Source organism: Thunnus thynnus, chromosome 10, assembly GCF_963924715.1.
Source record: "Thunnus thynnus chromosome 10, fThuThy2.1, whole genome shotgun sequence".
Classification (NCBI taxonomy): Eukaryota; Metazoa; Chordata; class Actinopteri; order Scombriformes; family Scombridae; genus Thunnus; species Thunnus thynnus.
The window spans coordinates 20,316,176-20,327,266 of NC_089526.1; the positions used below are offsets into that span (position 1 = coordinate 20,316,176).

Below are 11,091 nucleotides of genomic sequence, written 5' to 3' on the forward strand. Positions count from 1 at the left end.
CGGCACTAACAAGAAGCATCTAATTTGTGGTTGGTAACCTGAGGAGAAAAATATTTAATTGTGGGAACTGATGCTGCCTGTGTTTGGCGGCACGATGCATTGTTGCCATCTACTGTGTGTTTACAGTGGTGCAACATAAACATTTTTTCTTTTGATGTATATTTATCTGTGCATAATTAATACCACAGATTAATTTATAGTAATTAATATACCAGTTGTATGTCTTGCAATCTTTGCAATGCAATTTTTGTGTGTGTGTGTATTTTCTCGGTTCATTTTCGGTCTCTATGTTCTCATTGGAATCATTTTGTAAAACTAGATACTGATAAGAATGCAAATAATCAAATAACTTCCACTAATTGTGCCCAAATACATTGACAAAAACAATATTGAAAAAATAATTTAAAAAACTATACTTAGATGCAAACTATAACGTAATCTGACTGATTGTCAAAATTGTTTAAAAACATGACATCATATAATATCATATCATATCAACATCATATTGATAATGTATGCAGTTTATTGGAATTTGATATATACAAAGTGAACGGCTATAATATGACACAGCATATGAACTGGATTATGATAGTCTTTCCATCATGACAGCACCGTGATTATTATTGATGTGTTCCAAATGGGTTGATTTCATGACTCAGTCATTGAACTGACATTCATGTTCAGGCTTCAATTCCATATAAAGCAAACCTTGATTATTAGCACATGCTTAAAAATCTCAGAAATTCAAGTAAAAAGTGTAAGAATATAACTATTTCTAAAAAAAAAATCACTAGCTGCAATCATTTATGAACTCCCTTCCCTCCCATTATAGAAAATATGAAGTTCAAAATGCTCAAAAATAATTGTGGTTTCACCTGGAAGGCATCAGCAGAACTGAAATTTAGAAAAAAGATTACAAAAGCATCAGACATCAAGATAAAACTTAGAACAAAGACATCATATTGAGCTCAAGGTGAAGGAGGAGGAGACTTACCTTCCAGCGGTTACCACACTCATTACACAGACAAAATGTGGTCATTGGCTCATCAGCACTGCGTGTCTGCACCTAGAACACACACACACACACACACACACAGGGAGCTTTGTAAGCTATGAGCAGAACATTACAATTATATCTAATTACTTAATTAAGGATTATTTACTAAACTCTAAAATCAGTGTTAATAAACTGACCAGTCTTTGCATCGTACAGCCCTAAAAATATACTTCTCAACAAAAATCTTAACAAAATAAATACATTTCTTGTTTTCCTTTTGCACTTCTGACCATTGGCCTCTCTTTGACTGCTGAGAGCAACAAGCATATGAAGAGATTTTAAAAATTCTACATATTACAGATTAATTACTCTCGAAATACAGAATAAAAACCAATTTATTTTTATTCCCACTGTCTAACCTGACTGAAAATACCAGCTACCACTCTGTCACTGAATGTCTGTATGTACCTGGTTGTAGGTGCAGTTCTTCTTCTTGCACTTGCCGCACTGCAGCAGGTCGGTGGTGGTGCCACCAGTTTTGGCCATCTGGTGCTCCCTGATGGCTTCCTGGGTGAGAACGTTCCTCAGCTGTTTCAGCTCGTCGCTGGCCATTTCCTACATACAGACAGAGATGTAAGAAAAAAGGAGCGGAAGGGACGGAGTCAAGTAAGAAAGGATGAAAGCAGAACTGAAATGTCAGAAAGGCGGAATTAGGATGAGCTAGAAGACAGCAAGTGTGATGGGAAGATAATTGAGTTGTATTACTCTCTACAGCAACATGAAAGGTGTTTCAGCACACTATACCTCAGCAGACATGGTGGCGATGCGGCTTAACTCGATGCTCCCTGCGAGGACGTTTCTGCGAAGCCCAGGGTTCTTTGGGTCCTTTAAGTTGCTGATGCGGCTGCGCACTCTGTTCTTATATTTCATATCAGTGGCCTTAATCTCCTGGTAGATAAGTGCAACCACAAAGTCAAGGAAGAATTCATTCCACTGTGTATCTGATGATACTAATAATGTCAAATGGGATGCTTTCCATTTGTCAAACCAACAATCACTGCAAATATTTAACTACACTGAAGGATATGATCTTCAATCTCTGCCGCCATGCTGTCACAGTTAGTTCCAAAGTCTCTGTAGTCGTCTGTGAGAAAAAAGAAACATTCATGTTAATCTGCACGCTGCAGTGATATTCATGTGTGTTCTTTATTGAATCTGTTTAAGTGAGCATATAGAGACGTTAGCTGCTGTGATGGAGTGTAATTTAAGCCTCACTGTCTGTGCGCAGGGCAGCTGCTATCATCTCGATGCATTTGTCTCTGATGGAGTCTCCAGTCGCCAGGTGAGGCGACAGCGGACCCCCGGCAGAGCTGAAGCCAGGCGACATGGGGCTGGTCGGGGTGGTGGGAGTTTTAGCTGCATCAGTTTTGCTCTTTCTGAAGAAAAGGACATACCAGAGCACCATGTCTATCTTTTTCTGGATCAGCATAGGATTTACTGAAGATTATTGAAAACATTTTTACAATGATATTAAATCTTAATAAATAAAACTATAAAAATGACATGTTAGCAAATAATTGTCTATTTACACATCCAGCAGAGACTGAATAACATAAATATTCATTTGGATTTGTATATGTCAAATTTTTGCTCTCCTTTTAGCTCTGTTTTGTTCTCCACCAACTCCTGAGAAAAATATCTGGCTCTCGAGGAGCTCAATGCTCCACTATGTTCACCAAGTGGTCTCTAACTTTGCCCATCTGTTGTTTGTGCTGGGCAGATAGTGTACAGTGGGTTTATCAGAGCGTTTTCACTGAAAACAGCTGCCTGCTGCTAGAGACGAGGTTGATAAGGGCAGGGAGATTGTGAACTTGTGAAGTTGTGGGCCATAAAGCCATAAGACTGAACTGAAAGGCAATAATCTGTTGAACTGAGAGTATCTGCAGTCTGGTAATAATTTACCATCAAAATATTGATTAGTGCAGCTTAAGTGCAGGAATGTTGCTTTGAACTGAGTGTTGCCAAACAGCGCTGTGAAATATTCCCACTGAGACCATGTTTTGATATGAGAGTATTTACAAAATTAATGTTGTCACTGCAACACACTGTAAGGCTGCACAGAATTACAACTTGTTTTAAGTTACATTTAGTATAGCTTGTATTTGAAGTTTTTTCAAACACTGGAAGATACAATTCTCTTGTTCCCTTCTTAAAACAATCAGCATTAATCTTATATTTAAGAAAATGACTTAGCTAAAAAAGTAGGTGATATTTTTATACTAAAATACCTTTCATTGCTGTCAGTTGATGGCTTCCTCTGTGGAGGTGCAGGCTGAGAGGTCTTAGAGCCATGAGACTCTCTCCTATAACACAAAGTCAACATTATTATTGTATGTTATCCATTTAAAAAAAAGCTGTGAAACTTGTAGTTGTGTGAAAAATGTTGCTCTGTTACCTTTCACCTGCTAGCTTCTTTGCTGGAGGTGAGCTGCTTTTCTTTGAATCGGTGGATTCCCGCCTAAATATTATGACATTTTCAGTAAATAAGTTTTCATCACCAAAGTTTGTTACAAATTAATTTACAATTATGAATGAGATATAAAGCAGTTCATACCAGTCCTACCTGTCAGGTTTGGAGTCAGTTGAATGACGTTTCACGGGTTGACCAGCCTTCGAGTCACAGGAGTCCTTCCTGCAACAAGAGAGCAACAGAGCTGAGACAAAGCTAAGAGTCGACAGCCATGTTAGCGGCTCTGTGAGTCTGAGGATCACCAAAATAATCAGGGGAGAGATTATGACTGAAGATATGTACCAAATTTTGGTCAAGAAATTTCACTTAACAGACCAACACAGCAATCCCCAGAGCCACGCTGCTAGCATGGCTAAAAACACACACTTGGGGTTATGTCAGATATGAAGCAGTGCAGATTAAAATATATTGTAGAGTGGAATCATTTATTTTCCTGCTCCTGCACACCTGTGTTTTTCTTTTTTGCCATCCAAACTGGGCTTTTTGGGAAGTGGCGGCTTAGAGTCAGACGAATCTTTCCTGACAAAAGGAAACATTTGTATGATTCTGTAACAAATCCAGCAATGGACAGTGACAGTAAAGTAAGGCACACTTCCTCAGGCACTAAAAACCAACAAAGACCTGTTCCAAAGGAGCTTCACACTTATGACTCTCCAACCTTTCTTTCTTGGCTTCCACTGAGTGTTTTTTAGACACTTTGCTATCCGATGAGTCTTTCCTGCAAGAAGAAAACAGTCTTGGTACCAACACATGCTTTGTTCTTTTTACAGTCAGTTGAGCTAAAGATGTGACTATCCAGGGGCTCCAAATAATATGTCACAAAAACCAAAAAGGCCAAAAAGCTTCTCCTTTAGTGCAAAAATATGTCAAAATGGTTCAAATTAACCGAAATTCAAGACTTTTTTGGCTCAACAACAGTCCCAATCCTTATTATGTGGTCTTTCCTTTGTAGCCAAGTGAAAATAAAGTTTTTCTAGAAGCACGACACATTAAATAACTGTGCTACTAATTTCCGTGTCTCTAACATGCATCACATGTTTGCAACAGCAAAGTCACTTTTCAAGGACCAACAAAAGACAAAATAATTCCCAGATCCCGGACCTGTCTTTCTTCACGTGATCTGACGTCTTCTTCTGTGAAGGAGGTTTAGAGTCTGATGACTCCTTCCTGTTGTGGCAAACAACACAAGGATTCAAAGCAGAGAAGAAATGTCCAAATGAAATTTCAGACCTTTTTTTCCCAAAATATTCCTCCAAAACAGTGACTACATGCAGTTTGTAATGAGAAACTCCTCTGATCCACACCTTTCCTTTTTCCCATCCAGGGATGTCCGCTTTGGCGCAGGAGGAGGGTGAAGATGAAACGGGAGTGGAGGAAGAGGAGCGTTGGGGTCTGGAGGCTCTTTTCTAAATGCAAAGACACCTTTTTGAGTTGAATCACTTCACGATGAGTGAATATTATCAGCAAATACTGTGATACAGCATGCAGACCCTGACCTTGGTGGTGGAGGATGAAGAGAAAGGGGTGCAATCGGAGCGTTGGAGTCCGGTGGAACTTTCCTGATGTGAAAATCAACATTTGAGTCTAAACTCACTCCGCCATCATTCACAAACATCCGTGCACGTAACCATAAACATGCCTGACCTCTCTTTCTTTACTTCCAGCGAAGGTCGCCTCGTCGGGGGAGAGGCGGACCGAGGAGCGTGAGGACGAGGATGTCCAGAGGAAGAATCTTTACTGTCCCTCCTGAACAAATGTCACAACAGGACAGATCAGAGTCAAGATCACATCAAGAAGCCCAGACGATGCAGCATGCGGTTCAAACAAATACAAAATCCTCACACACCTGAACGACCCATCACAGCATGCACCATGCACAGCGAGTATCCGGTTAGCCCTTGTGTCCAGTAAACACACTGTGGGAACAAATGTCAGTTCATATGAGTAACTCAGAAACTGTTGTGTCATGCACTATCAGCAGGAACATGTCAGTCTATCATGCTCTTCAGCTCATGCGGTGCAAGTGTCCCGACCTGTCTTTTTTCACGTCCACAGAGGGGCGTTTGACTGGGAGGGGAGGCCGAGCAGGTCGAGGAGGGGAGGGGAACCGGGTGGGATAAAGAACACTGCTGTCCAAGACTCCTCTCCTGAAATGAAGAATTCAATCTGAACCTCTGCAGGGTCTTATTGATCTAATCAAGTTTTGGGCCTCCACCTTTCTCACCTTTCAAATATTGGTTTGTGAGCGTCTGCGGGTTTGTCTCTCTGGGGCTCACTCGGTGGTCGCGGTGTGTTTATCGGCCTCTTGTGTCTGCTCTCTTCTCTGTGTTTGTCCTTCTTCATGTCATCTGCATAGCAGTGCTTCTTGCCCTCCTCAAGGTGTTTCTCCTTTCTGAGTTCTTCCACCTGTTTTATCTTTTTTGGTTCCTCCAGTGATCTTTCTTTCCTTGGTTCTGGCTTGTGTCTCTCACTCTGAAGGTCATGCTTCTGTTTCTTATCTATTTCCAGCTGGGGATCCTCTCCAGTTCTTGGCTTTTTGGCTTCTTCTAAATGCTTCTCTTTTCTGATTTCTTGCCCCTGCTTTTCATTTCCATCCAGGTGCTTTTCATCCCTAGGGTCGTCTGCGTGTCTCTTTTTGTTTTTGTGCTCGTCGTCGTGTTTTTCTTTTCTGTTTTTATCGGAGTGTTTTTTGTCAGGATCTAAATTGTGTTTCGGCTTGACGTCCAGTCTCCTGTGACTAACAGAAACAAAGGAAGTTTCATTTTGGCCTCTGTTCAAGAGACAGAAAACATATATTATGTTTTTTGTCAACTTAGAAGAGAATCAAGCACTTCAAGTGACTCCACATTAAAGCATATAACCACTTTCATAGCCTCTTTAGAAATATCCTGTTTCTGCACTTGTAAACATATCTGCCTTGAAAATGACTTTGAAAATTTGCCAAATCTCGGCCTCCAGAACAGAAATGACTTTAAGGTAAATTTCAGATGTCCTAATTTGATCACAGTAATACCCAAGTGCTCACAACAGAACCATCGGTTTTAACTGAGTTAGCTGACAGTCTGACGTCTTTATTGATTTTGGTTCTTTTCTATCTGTTCTTGGTGCTGAGTAAAATCCTCGGTAATTCAAGACATTGGCCTATTCTTGACATTGACTTTTTTCAATAAAACCAAAACACCTTGAAATTTGCTTCTTTTATATTTTCTCTGAGTCCTTTTTTTTGGGGGGGGGGGGGGGGGGGTACAACCTTGTGCCTTTCCTGTATCAGCATTAGTGTTACATTCGAGTCACAGAGCTGAGCACGTTTTTCTCTGAAGGACAAAAGAAGATAAAAGAAGGTCCTCCCAAGTTGTGACTCTCAATCCAAACAAAGATGGAAAGGAAACAGTGACAACTTGAGAAATGGATTAAAAATCTTTTGTATTGTTCAGCGGATGGAATATCTTATCTTATCCAGATGGTTAGAGGAGCCTTTGAGGATCCTGGAAATACCTTCAAAACAGCAGAGAGTTTTGTTTAACGACCCTCTGAGTTTTTCAAACATCACCGGGTAATTATCTTTCAGTGAGACTGATTTTTACCACTGTGGCTTGAATGTTACCCCAATACATGAGAGGTATAAACAGTGCAACCTGCATCTCTAATTGATTCAATACAGGAAATGAAAAAGAGAAGAATTAAAAGAGAGTGGTGATTCTTTCTCTAAAGTCCCCATGGGAAATAAACAAACAAATGTGTTTACATGAAATTACATCATTTTAAAATAATTATTAGCTCACTGATGGGTAGGCTACAAGAATTGCAGCACTGAAACATCCTGACACTTTCTTTCATAAACATCTCACCATTTGACCCAGAGTTTCCCCTAAAGCAATCAGGCCACACTAACCCCTGTGGGTCTGACAGTGGACAGATGTTGGAGGTATTCTGATACTGAGCAGATCTAGTCTTCATAATGCTCTGTGTTAAATGTCACGTTACCTGTGCGTGTGCAGTTTCTGTGCAGCAAATGGGAAAGCACTGACCTGCTCTGCGTCTCAGAGGGTGATCTGTTCGGAGATGCTGCTGTTTTGCTGGAGTCAACACCATTCTTCATTTCGGCTGTTTTGTCAGTGTGAGAATGGCCAGAGTCTGTGTGTGTGTGTGGGTGGGGGGGGGGGAGAATCATATCAGCAAATCATGCAGCTCACTGATGTATTTATTGTACAAATGACTATTTAAAGGGGACCTATTATGTTCATTTCCAGCTCTATATTTTTATTCTGGGACTCCAGTTGAGTAGCTTTGCATGATTCACAGTTCAAAAAAACCTATTTATCTTTTACTGGCCCTTTATGCAGCCCCACAGTTCAGCCTGTCTCTTAACAGGCAGTTTTAGCTCCTGTCTCTTTAATGCGCCCCCCAAATGAGCCTACTCTGTTCTGATTGGCCAGCTTTCCAGAAGCCTGCCGAGGGGCAGCCATATCAGAGTCATGTTAAGTCACTGCTGATGCAAACCCAACATTTCCTGCTCTACTGCTCCAAATTAAAAGCTTAAAAGCTTTAAATTACTAAATAACAGGAGACTTTTATTGTGAAGAATTTACAGGAAATAAAACATGTTCCTCAACAAATTAGCAGAGCTCCGTTTAGAGGCGTTAAAAACTGGTCGACACAACAACATATGGAGATATTTGTAGCTGTTAGCTCAGCAGATCAGTTAGAAATAAGGGAGAAATAGTAAAAGCAGAAACAGCCACAGTGATGATGATGTTTGATGAGGAGCTGCAGACGACCAGCACAACTCCAACAGGTAAACAACTTATTTTCTTTGCCTGCCGTGTAATGGAAAAACACTCACAGCGTGCCAGCTCGACTCAAGTCATGGCTCGGCGTGACTACCCCCAAAACAATGAAAAACGCCATAATGTTAGCGGAGTGGAGCAGTGACCTTCCACTGTGCCTGTGGCAGATGACCATATAAAGAAATCCGTCACAAGTTGACATCAGCTCGGGCTGAAAGTAGAAAAAACCGTTGGAAACCGAGCTTTCAGAGCAGTCTGAAGCTGGTGCTTTTTGCTCACAAGGATTACTTTTACATATGTTTACTTCATTATTTGACACTATGGCCACATTTAATATAAACATCTGACATTGTAACATTATATATATATGACTGAAAATAAGGAAAAGCATAATAGGTCCCCTTTAACTGCTTGATAAATCATGTATCTACAAAGTTAAGTACCCAGAAGTCTTTTCCAGTCTTTAATGAGGACTTTTGCCAAAGCAATGACTTCCTCGTCTGTGCAGTGCTTCCTGATACCGTTCACCGACATGCCGATCCTTGTTTCCTAAAACACATACATAAATATATACTATTTAAGCTTCAGTAATCATTCATTTAATTCACATGCTGATGTGAGGCGCTTCCTACTAACAATGTTAAAACTGTACACTAACCAAATATAATGCACTCCTGTTGAATATATATATTGTGTGTATGTGTGTGTATGTGTGTGTGTGTGTGTGTGTGTATGTGAGAGAGAGAGAGAGAGTCTACCTGGAGAAGTTTCAGTGTCATATTGAATCCTTTCAGTTCCCTCAGCAGATCCATGGCACCTTCCTGCACACACGAAGTCACAGCACGTTATTTAGACTTTTCACCTCTAAATCCTTAAATCTGCCAAACATATTTATACATAAATGTGTAATAACGGAGTTACATACAGAATTAGTTGCATGCAATTTTGAACATTTTAAAAGGAAACCAAAAACTAAGTAATCAGTAACAGTTTCACTTCTGTATTTTTCATCTGCAAATTAGACAAAAATGCTCTTAAATAAAACCAAATAATAAATCAAATTAAGCATTCCATGAGGTTTTCTGTATCTGTCTGCTTTATTCTGATCATGGGCCAAGTTTTCATACGTTTTTATGAACTAACGCGTTATCATTTACGGCACTGTAACTATGCGAGGGCGCCATGAAACAACATCCTGGTTGCAGATTCAGTCACAACACACACACACACACACACAAACACACACGACCTTGCCCACAGGCCGCGTTGTTTACTTTCTGCTGTGTACGTGAGTTACTGTTTAATATGACAACCAGCAAACGATTTGCAAAACGCAGCCGAGAAGTTGACAAATCTTGATCCATAACACGCAGCACACTTGGGTACTAAAACGTTCTGCAAGCGGGATCTATACAAACCCGCGCCAAACACCTGTTGACCATTTGTCACCGTACACTCAGGCTCATGTTACAATTGTGCAGACTTTACAAATACTCTGACTCAGTGGAAATCAAACATATCCCCTTCATAAACCTGTAGGAAACCAAAAACGTCATTTTCAGAGGAGACATTAACGGGCCTTCTGCGCGGCACGAGGTGGCAGGACAACGCGCCACCTGTGGGTGTCAAAATACAATCTCACCGTGTTATTTCTAGACACCATCTTGTCCAGTTTTTTTGCAATCCGGATGAGATCTTCCTCTCGCGTCATCGCTGCATTTAATCGGCTTTGCGCGAAAGAATAACGTCGATTGGATACTCAATAAAAACCGAGAAATGAAATAAAAAGTTTGGATCCGCTGCAGATCGGACTTTACGCACGGCGCACTCCATTCAGCCCAGAGGCGTGTCCTGCTGCAGGAGCCCAGCTGACCACCACGACACGTGACAACAACTAAAAATATAGACACTGTAGTAGACACATGGGACAACACAAATCTACAATATGAGATGATTCATTCAAAGTCATTTAAACTGTGTTTCAGACATTTAAAATGCGTCCTCATATGCACGATCCAAGCAGCCAAATTTAACTTTGAGCTTTTTTTATTTTATAATTTTATTGGCGGCTCCATATTCTGTCCATATTTATCTGTATTTTTGGCTGCATTATATCACAAGTGTGTGTGTGTGTGTGTGTGTGTGTGTGTGTGTGTGTGTGTGTGTGTGTGTGTGTGTGTAAGATGTTGGTTCTCAACTCAAACCAGGTCACTGTCTAATGATTAATCTTTCCAAATTGAAGGCAGGGCGCAGTGTGCACTCCAGTTATTTGCACACCAGCGCCAGCTGCTTCTGTGCCAAAGAGCAACTTGACCCTAGATCACAGTTTACTACATATGTATTACTTCATCCACAACTCCACCACGTTTGAACTAAAACGATCGTCTGCATTTTTATGTTTAGAGTCTTTGCAGATGCGGAAAAGCAGAATAGAGATTTTCACTTTCACTTACAAAAAAAAAAAAAAACTGTATCCGGATTTGTTTATGAGTTACAACCACCAGATGGTGCTATTGTGTAACTTTACAGTCCAGGTAACTCCACAAACCAACTTATCAGACCCTTTTATGAGAATTCATTTCTTATTTCTCTTTTGAAACAACTGACCTTGTACCAGCTTTTGTGTTTTTTCAAGGCCATCTCTGGTGCACCCTGTAGTTTTAGAGGAAGCTTTGTGCAAATTAGAAAAAAACTGTGTAGTGCAGACTCAGGAGAGCTTTTTAAATAATGTAGCCCACCTTTTTCTTTTCTTTTTTCTTTTTCTTTTCAAGGAACTT

General features: G+C 40.4%; 1 protein-coding gene across 2 annotated transcripts; it reads right to left on the reverse strand.

Annotated features, from left to right (window-relative positions):
* Positions 1-505: 505 nt before the first annotated feature.
* tcea3 (transcription elongation factor A (SII), 3) lies at positions 506-10,190 on the reverse strand. Of its 2 annotated transcripts, XM_067601987.1 has the most exons (21): positions 9,957-10,190; positions 9,073-9,135; positions 8,758-8,863; positions 7,556-7,661; positions 5,752-6,264; positions 5,561-5,674; positions 5,172-5,273; positions 5,024-5,086; positions 4,832-4,933; positions 4,629-4,694; positions 4,186-4,245; positions 3,975-4,046; positions 3,621-3,689; positions 3,453-3,515; positions 3,286-3,360; positions 2,273-2,433; positions 2,085-2,141; positions 1,802-1,956; positions 1,466-1,612; positions 995-1,066; positions 506-894 (listed from the first exon to the last, which is right to left on the reverse strand). In XM_067601987.1, the coding sequence occupies exons 1-21, from the start codon at positions 10,023-10,025 to the stop codon at positions 886-888; spliced, it is 2,244 nt and encodes a 747-aa protein (XP_067458088.1). In that variant the 5' UTR covers positions 10,026-10,190; the 3' UTR covers positions 506-885. The 2 variants fall into 2 exon arrangements, with proteins under 2 accessions (XP_067458088.1, XP_067458089.1); XM_067601988.1 differs by lacking the exons at positions 4,186-4,245; positions 4,629-4,694; positions 4,832-4,933; ... (2 more) ...; positions 5,561-5,674; positions 5,752-6,264 and having other exon boundaries at positions 9,957-10,185.
* Between the last annotated feature and the right edge of the window lie 901 nt (positions 10,191-11,091).

Coding starts and splice junctions, on each gene's coding strand:
- tcea3 (XM_067601987.1), bottom strand. CDS start 10,025: ATGACGCGAGAGGAAGATCTCATCCGGATTGCAAAAAAACTGGACAAG. Junction 4,695..4,831: donor CTGGATGGGAAAAAGGAAAG/GTGTGGATCAGA, acceptor TTGCCACAACAG/GAAGGAGTCATCAGACTCTA. Junction 1,067..1,465: donor AGAACTGCACCTACAACCAG/GTACATACAGAC, acceptor TGTGTGTTCTAG/GTGCAGACACGCAGTGCTGA.